This window comes from Spinacia oleracea, chromosome 6, assembly GCF_020520425.1.
Source record: "Spinacia oleracea cultivar Varoflay chromosome 6, BTI_SOV_V1, whole genome shotgun sequence".
NCBI classification, from domain to species: domain Eukaryota; kingdom Viridiplantae; phylum Streptophyta; class Magnoliopsida; order Caryophyllales; family Amaranthaceae; genus Spinacia; species Spinacia oleracea.
This window is the reverse complement of record NC_079492.1, coordinates 59,719,744-59,729,123: the sequence shown is the minus strand read 5'-3', so window position 1 is coordinate 59,729,123 and position 9,380 is coordinate 59,719,744. Positions and strand designations below refer to the sequence as shown.

Here is a 9,380-nt window from a genome sequence, read left to right as displayed (position 1 = left end):
TTATAGGTTTACTTTTGTACTGCAATTTAGACTTTTTTTTCTCATGGAATGGCATGTTTAACTATTTGAAATTTAGATATTAAAATAAAGAAGTCAAATACATTATTTAAATGTTAAGTTTCACTATTTAAATTTTAGATATTTGGTTAATGGTGTTATGTCTAATTTTTTTTATATGAACTTTGTGAACAATTTGTTATTTCCTATTGTTTGGGTTGATTAAGGCTCTGTGACGTTTGACTTATTTTGAATAATTTCAGACAAATAAGTCCAGATCAATTGAGTTAATTAAGTTTAGATAAGTTCAGAAAAAATATGTTTTTTTTTCATATATTTTCACACACAAAAAGTTTATTAATTTCAGATAAGATAAGTTTTTTTTTTTTCCAGATAAAATAAGTTCATATAAGTTAAGTTAAATTCATATAATTTCAGATAATAAGTTCAGACAAAATAAGTCTAATAGAAAAGAAACTAATTGTAGTAACACAATATTTAATTTTATAATATATATACTCCCGCACGCATCGCGTGCATATATAAAACTAGTAAAAAAGAAGGGAGGAAGTAGATAAGAATTAAAAAATTGGATTATTTTGGAAAATCTTTAAAAATTGGATTATTAAATGTAATTTTACCTCAGATTTTTTTCAATACAGTACGGAGTATTATAAATTCAAATAAGTTGACCTAAGTTCTTTTCGGATAAATGCTTAGAAGAAAACACACCCTGCTACAGTACTACCCTCTCCTCTCCATCCCCACCACCTCCACGGCACCAACTCGCCACCTCACCTCCCACTGGTTCACCAATCCACCACAGCAATTTAGGGTACCTCCTCTTCTTCCTCCGTTTCCGGCAACCTGGAATACTGGGAACATTCAATTGGGTTTGTTCAGGTATTTGCAATTGGGGTTTGAGTAAATTTTAAACATCTCCATGGAAGAAAGCTCTAAGCAAAGTGGGAATTCTCATCATTTTGAGGTATGTAACTTTTGATATTTGAACTTCGTTTTGTAGAAGTAATTGGCAACAATTAAAGCTTGTTTGTAGTATCATGAACTGAATTAGTTTAGCTTTGTTTGGTACAACATTAGTAATGGAAAGGAAAGAAGGAAGGGGAAAGAAAGAAAAAAAAGTTAAAAGGAAACTTAATTTATTTTCAGTTATTTTGATTTGATAAAATTAAGTGACTGAAAAAAAGGAAAATAATATGAACGCTTTTAGTTTTCAATTTCCTTTCAAATTTCTGGACTCTTTCCTTCCGAAATCCCCAACTTTTGAAAGGAAAGGAGACTGGAAATTTATTAATATGCTTTCTTTCATTTGCCTTCGTTTCCTGTCAAATCTTTCCCATCAAATCTCATACTCCCTTCGTTCTCGTTTATTAGTCTGTTGTAAAATATTGAACAAAATATACTAAAATAACACCATGCATCTTTAAAATGATATCTTTAAAGAATCTCACCTATGTGGATCGGAGAGAGAAAAAATGTACGGTAACTTTTATGTAAGACCGCCTTACCGGAAAGACCACTTTGATTACTTAACTAATTGGTTCAATTTCTTAACTAATTAGTTGCAGTTCTTAACTTATTAGTTTCATTGTTTAACTAATTGGTTTTAGTAATTAACTAATTAGTTGCAGTGCTTAACTAATTGATTTCATTCTTTAACTTATATGACACTAATGTGGTCTTTTGTGTAAGACCGACTTACATAAAAGTTTGTAAAAAACGTAAGGTAAGGATAAAAGAAGAATAATTATTTAGGCGAGTGTTTAATGTCCTTAAATAAAGGAGCTACTTGCATATTTATTTGGGACGAAAATAATTAAAATTGTAAGGTTAGGGTAGAAGAAGAATAATTATTAAACAAATAAAGAATGATGCTAAAAGGGGACTAATAAAAAAAATCATACACGACAAGGAACTAATAAACAAGAAAAAAAAGGTATAACTTTGTGAGGGAAACCATATTTTTCTTTTCCTTTCTCTTCTCTTATTTCCGTTTTCTTTCTACCAAATAAAGCCTAAATTTAAATATTGAATTTGTCTAAGTTTTATGTGGAAATGTATTCATTATCTGTGTAGGATTTTCTTGATGAGGAAGGTGAGAACGATGAGGTTGTTGAAGCGGTGCAAGCACATGTGAAAAAAAAGCCTTCAACTGACCATGTTTTAGGGGTGAACACACCCCAAATTCATGCTAGCTTGACTAGAAATGGGCTTGAGAACATGGCAATGGCAGATATGAATTTGTGTAATGTCACCGATCAAGAGAGTAGATTGAAGTTAGGGGATGGTGATGTAAATGCCTTGTTGGAATTTTTCACTAAGATGGCTGCGGATAACCAGAACCTTTTCTATAGGTATAGAGTTGATCAATTTGGCAGGTTGAAGGATGTGATGTGGGTTGATGCACGGGGTAGGGTGGCTTATGAGGAGTTTGGCGATGTTGTTTGGTTTGATACAACATATCTCACCAATGGGTACGAGTTGCCTTTGGTGACTTTTGTTGGAGTAAATCATCATGGAAAATCTATATTGTTTGGTTGTGCACTAATATCTCATGAAACTTTGGAGACGTTTCAGTGGTTGTTCAACACCTGGTTACTATGTATGGGTGGGAAAGCCCCGATTGGCATCTTAACTGATAAAGATGTTGCAATGAGAAAGGCCCTCTCAGTAGTAATGCCACAATCCCGGCATGGTTGGAGCTTGCGGCACATACTACTAAAGAGTTTTAGTAAGAAGTTGTTAGGTGCTTTTGAAAGGTATCAAGAATTTAAGGAGGTTTTACATAATGTTATATATGATAGTTTGATGCCCGAAGTGTTTGAGGTTGATTGGAGTTCTGCAGTGAAGGAGTTTGACCTCGAAAGCAATGATTGGCTTGCAGGTAATTAGAAGTAATAACACATGTCTATGATCTTGTTCAATTTATGTTCTTACTCAATATGAATGTTTCTGCAATCTTCAATTTATTTTCATTGACTAACCTTAAATGAGACCACAGATCATCAACAAGTTTATCTTCCATTTCACTTCTGTTTTTCCAGTTCCTGTAATTCTGTAAATATAACTTGAGAAACTGATACTTGAAGCAGTTACTAAAAGTAATGAAACCTCCCGTGCAAACTTATGTATTGGTTGTGGGTACACTTGGGTAAGAGTGGCCGGTTAACAGAGGCTATACTGTTAGATAGGTTGTTTTACAGAAGAGTTGGGTTAGAGTGGTAATGGTGGTTCTGTACTATTACCAGCAAGCATGTGCATAAATTCTAAATCATTTGCGTTTGGTTTCGTTTATGTTGAGAACCCTTTGCAATGATGTTTTAATTCTGCAAAGTTATTTGAGAACAAGTAGCAATAGAACAGACATTTGGGGCTCATCTCAACGACTTGTATGCGTTTTCCCTTTTGACATTTTGTTTCCTACATTTTCTGAAGTATACAAATCTAAAATTCTTTGGATGAAGGGAAAAAAAAAGAGTTTTGGCATCCTTTTTGAAAACCAATTTGTTAACTGATACGATTTTTGTGGGTGCAGCTGTTTTATGCTGCGTGATTCATGTGTGATACAGATTTAGAACTAGTACATGAACTCATTTGGTATATACAAATGAATTTTAAGTCTGCTTTGTACTGATGATTAATGATGTCTGTAATTGCGTTTTCGTGGACTAAATGAAAAACAGCCTTTATGATACTTAGATTCATTGAAACAGTGGTACAGAGAGTTAACTAGAACTCTAATCATGTGAATAATGGGATTTAGTGAATGCTGCTATGTCTATGCTAAAAAGTTTCAAATTTACCACTTACATTTCATCATCAATCATAAATCTAATCATGTTATGGTGCTATATCTTGGTAATAAATGGTTAATGCTCATTTTATAGTTGGGCTAAGATGCCAGCGATGACGAGTCCAACTCTTAAGAAACTCTCTACATTAATTTCATACCACTAGGATGTGAAACCTACAATAAACCCGCCAAGCTACAATAAACTACAATGAAATAACTATTGTTGTACAATCTATTGAAATGTTATAAGTATTGATACAATAAGTATTGTATTGATCCAGAAAACTCCCAATTAGTAACTCTTGTTTTGCTGTAACTTTCTTTTCCTTTTTGACTTAATAGTGCTGTAACACCTGTTCAACAATGGATATAATTTAATGGATTGCTGCTCGGTTTGTTTGTTTGTTCTCCTCATTGCGCCTTTTACTTTAATAACTGTTTTATTCAATTAATATTTTTTCTTGAATTCATATGAAAAATATATACGTGTATTTCATGTATGCAGGATTGTTTCAGGAGAGGGAAATGTGGGTCCCAGCCTACATGAACCAATTTTTTTGGGCTGGCATGAAAACTACTCAACGTATAGGGAGCATTAGCAGTTTCTTTAATAGGTACTTGAAGAAGCACACCCGATTACCTGAGTTTGCATCACTATATTGTGAAGCTATGGAAACTAACGTATACGATGAAGGGAAAGATGATGCAGACACAAGTCGCTACGTAAGGCAAGTTGTTACTGTGTTTCCTGTTGAAGTTCTGCTCCAAAAGTTGTACACAGATGCAAAGTTCAAGGAGGTCCAATCGGAGGCTACAAGGATGTTGTACGTTAATCCACGTCCGCAAAAAAAGGTTTTATCAGATCATGTTGTGGAGATCACACTAGACGATAGAGTTTGGATAATATGCAAGTCCACGAAGAAGGAAATCGTGTCCGATAAGAAGTGTACTTATAAGGTCAGGTTCAACCTCGATAGTAATAAAGCTTGGTGTGACTGCAAACTCTTTGAATGCCGTGGAATAATGTGTAGGCATCTCATTAGGGTTTATGACATCTACCATATAGCTGAGGTCCCTGAGATACATTTTGAGGCGATGGAGGAAGGACATAAAAAGGAAGCATACTCGGGTAAAAGTTGCTTATCACGATCCTTCAAAAACCCAAAAGGCACGAAGGTATGATAGAATAATGGCCGCTTTCAAACCCATTTGTCTGAAGGCATTGACATCTGAGGACACGATGAATATTGTTGTGGAGTGGATACGATTGTTGGACATCCGTTTGGACAATATCATAGCACAAAGGTCTCAAAATGGTGATTCACTGACCCAGTCTCCGTCGTATGTCCAAAATAAAAGGTTTTCCAACGTGAAAACCCCAACCTCTGGTAGTAAAAGTCTTGGAAATTGCAGCAAACGGAAGGAGCCGTCACCCCCGGCTGAACAAAAGAGCCATACACAGGAGAATTCATCAAGTAATACACCCTATGTCAAGGATCCAATATCTCGGAAGAAAGCACATAGCACTTGTGAGGTTAGTTTCTTTTTCCTATGTTGAAAAGAAAAAAAGACAAACCGAAAAATAACACTGTAGCCTAGAAAACTAGGCAGAGAACTGTAACTACGACGTAGGTTAAAATTTGCTTACAAGCTGATTTCTTCATTTGTTTGATGACTTTGCTCTGATGCAGGTTTCCTTAGACTTGCAGCCAACAACTAATGTAGCTATTGTAGACCAACAAGTCACTTGCATCCCTACTATGGATCTGTTTGGGGATTTTAAACAGGTAATCCTTCATGATACCTTCTTTGTTATATGCCACGATGTATGCCGATACATAAGCTATTTTGATAGTATTTTATAGCCAATCTATGCTTTATATTAAAAACCGTTCCTATGTAAGTTTATATGCCACATGGAATCCTCCGGACGTACTAAAACACGCTTATAGCAGGGTTCGAAGTGACCATCAAGAACTAAATTAGATTTTTTTTTTCTTTTACCATCTTAGCTACTTCCTCCGTCTAGAAATAGTTGCACCGCTTTCAATTTATACACTATTCATATATTAACTTTGACTTTCTTTTTACACATATATAAAATATAAATATTATCATTTAAAAAAGTGGTTGGATTACTCTCAATGTTTACTTTTCAAATTATTAAAATAATATATTTTCATTAAGAGATAATATATTAAAGATATTTATGGTCAAAGTTGTGTACTGGAAAACGTGAAAATCAAAGTGGTGCAACTATTTCTAAACAGAGGAAGTATATATTGTTTGTGCTTTCTTTCTCCACTTAAATATATCGAAGTTATCTGGTGGTTCAGTGGTTGTTTATTTGTAGTCATTCTTTTCATTTGTTTTCTGTTATTAAGTGCTAATTTTCACTAGGTAGTGATTGCAAGACAATTTTTATTTTGTTACAAAACAACTTTAGCAAAGTTATGGTTTCGAACAATTATATCTCCATTTTCCATGTCATAGAATAATGTCTTCTCTGTTGTACCATCAATAGTCAACAGCCAATCAAAATAAAGTAAATCTCTCAAGTTAATATAATAAAATAGGATATAACGCGTGTATGCAATACAATATGAAATTCAAGACAACCACCAAGTCTATTCAATTTATTTTGTCTGAACTTATCTTAACTTAATTTATCTAGAAAAAAAGCTTATTTTTCATAAGTAAATTTATTTGTGTGTGAAAACTTATGGACTTATTTTGTCTGAAATTGTCTAAAGTAGGATATTTCACATCATAATATATACCCGGCCAATGGAGGTAAAACGAAGCAGGTGCAACAGGGATATATTGTCATGCCTCCATCAAAACAAATTTCTTAATCATGAAACAATTACTACCTCTGTTCCACAAAGATCTTTACGCTTACTATTTGCACGATAATTTAGATACTTTGATGAGCATGGGATGGTGGGGTAACAAGTGGGAAATGAGAATTAGTATTAAAGAATTGCGAGTGAATAAATTGTGGTGGACTCCCAAAATAAAATATTGTAAGTTGTATATTGTGGTGGGGCAAATGGAGATATAAACGTAAAAATTATATGCCAATGATGAAAGAAAAGTAGAGTGTAAAAAATAAATTTCAGAAATAGGCTAAAATGGATAGTGTGAAGAACTTTCAGGAACGGGGTAGTACAAGACAAGTAAACTGAACTCTCAATATGTTTCCATGAATATGTATAAGCCTATCCTCCAAGTGATGAATTACACACTGAAAAAGTTGAAATTGCAAACTCAGGATCCTCGATGTGTAATAATCTTCCTCTGAATTGAACTTGAACCTCCTCATTGCACCTTCTTTTAATATACTTTACTAATGACTCCACTGGTCACAGGTGGGGTCAGCCTATGGAGGTGAAGCTGACTTAATCTTTGAGAATGCTATGTCTGTTGGAGGCATTGAGTTGCTTCACAAGGACGGCTCAATCGGAAATTTCACGCAGATGGTTGGTACCAATCAGGAGTCAGAACAGGAATGCGGCGGCCATTATTAGAGGCGTAACAACATGGAAGAATAACTTTCTTACTAACTGATAATTTTGGTATAACATCTTTGTAATTTTGTAGGGTAGTAATGAGTCTACCACAGTTCGATAACATGCTCTGTGAAGTCATGTCTCCTACTGGAAATGAAGGAAGAAAAAAGATGTATCGCTTACCCTTTTGAGACAGTTCTGGTAAGTGGTAAATGACTAGATCCGGTAGTCTGGTCGTGTGGTAGTATTACGAAGCATATGGTAGTCTTAGTATTGTAGATGTCGCACTCTGGCAATACATTATATAGCTGTGGTAGTGTATATTGTATGTCTGCTAAACTGCAGGCACTAATGAGTCTATAGTAGCAAGCTAGTAGCGCGTATTTTAGGGCTAAATGTAAACTTGCATATTGTGGCGTCTAAAAAGTATGTCTGGTACTCATGATTCATGAGGCATATGGTAGTGTAGATGGTAGTGTGTTCACATTGGATGTTAGCCAGCTGTCATAGAATGGCCTTTTGCCGCCTGAGCGACGCTTGAATCCCCAAGGCTTGATTTAGACCAACGTACCTCATATGCGCATCAAACAGGACAATAGAGTAGAAGAAATAACACACAATAATACAAACCTGTAATTGTATGCATCGGTAAACGCACAAGGGCTTATAGGAGTTGTATCATATGGGACACGGGACACGCTAGGCCTTAACCTTAAAAAAAAACCATCTTTCAAAGGATATTGAGAAAAGTGCATCAATGGGTAAGTGCAACTATAATTATGAAATAAGCACTACTAGTGAGGTAATTAAGACATTACATGAAATCTAGGAACCCTTGAAAAGTACAATATTAGGGGCCAAGTAAATATCTGTACACAAGTAGGGGCGCCGAATTGAATTACAGATTAAGTTCCACACAATAAACACTATTAGTGACATCTAATCAGAGATGAGAGAATCAACTAACCATTTGTAGAGCAGGCTTACAAGAAATTACTAGCTAAAAATTTTCTGATTCAAGAAAATGATGAACTGGTAACAATGAAAAGCCAAGTTTGCAGATACTGAGGTCAATATGCTACACAAGATAAGCAAGGCAGATAAACCTTTAGGTATTTTTTTTTTGGTAACCAAGGTATTTTAATTAATTAAGAGTTAGGATATGCCTTGAAGGGATAATATTCGATGATAATACATCAGAAGAGTTCATGAGAGCATTATCCAGCCTCGAAGTGCTAGATTCATTAACAACCAAGCTATTTGAGTCTGCTAACAATACTTTAATACAATCTGGGTAAGGGGAGTGAAAATTACAGACTTGGTTACACAAAACAATCTTCTTCCTTGCGCTTTTAGCCATCGAGTCAGCTACTATATTCGATTATTCGTTGATCTTCCTTCATGAATCAACCTAGATCCTGACACTAACAGAGAGAGTAGTGAAGGAAATAATGCCCTTGGTCCAAGTATGCATTCAATGTTAAGTCTAATAAATGCGGTTCAGTATTAATTAACAAGTTAATAATTCAGTGAGATCAAGTGAGCTGAATGCCTAGCTAGAGGCCGCTTCAGTTCAAGTGGAATTAATGATATTAATCCACAGCTTACTCTTGACTGAACCCGTAGGGTCACACAAATAGTACGTAAACGGATCAAGTATTTAATGGCATTAAATACTCCATCTATGGATATTCGGAATCGACGGATCTTGGTTTCAGTGGGAGCTGAGATCGTCACAGGCAAGAAATGAATACTCCGGAAACGATGATATTGCCGGAAACGGAAATATGGATCGTATCGGAAATATAAATATTATCCAAGTCGTAGATGTTGCCGGAAACGGAAACATGGTACGTATCGGAAAATATTATCGGAAATGGAAATATTGCCGGAATCGGAAATATTGCCGGAAACGGAAATATTGTCAGAATCGGAAATATTATCGGAATCGGAAAATAATTCCGGAAACGGAAATATTAAATATTTGTTCGAAACGGAAATTAATTCCGGAATCGGAAATATTAAATATTGTTCGTATCGGAAATGAATTCCGGAAT

General features: G+C 34.9%; 1 protein-coding gene across 1 annotated transcript; it reads left to right on the top strand.

Annotated features, from left to right (window-relative positions):
• The first annotated feature begins 660 nt into the window (after positions 1–660).
• On the top strand, positions 661–7,779 carry LOC110787336 (protein FAR-RED IMPAIRED RESPONSE 1). Its single transcript, XM_021991945.2, has 5 exons — positions 661–985; positions 2,095–2,902; positions 4,317–5,345; positions 5,503–5,598; positions 7,183–7,779. Exons 1-3 carry the CDS (start codon positions 941–943, stop codon positions 4,991–4,993), a joined length of 1,530 nt encoding a protein of 509 aa, XP_021847637.2. The 5' UTR covers positions 661–940; the 3' UTR covers positions 4,994–5,345; positions 5,503–5,598; positions 7,183–7,779.
• Positions 7,780–9,380: the final 1,601 nt, after the last annotated feature.

Bases quoted from the DNA above. Each gene is read 5' to 3' on its own strand.
- LOC110787336 (XM_021991945.2), top strand. From the start codon at position 941: ATGGAAGAAAGCTCTAAGCAAAGTGGGAATTCTCATCATTTTGAG. The intron at 986-2,094 runs GTATGTAACTTT...TTATCTGTGTAG, and splicing joins GGAATTCTCATCATTTTGAG to GATTTTCTTGATGAGGAAGG. The intron at 2,903-4,316 runs GTAATTAGAAGT...TCATGTATGCAG, and splicing joins AAGCAATGATTGGCTTGCAG to GATTGTTTCAGGAGAGGGAA.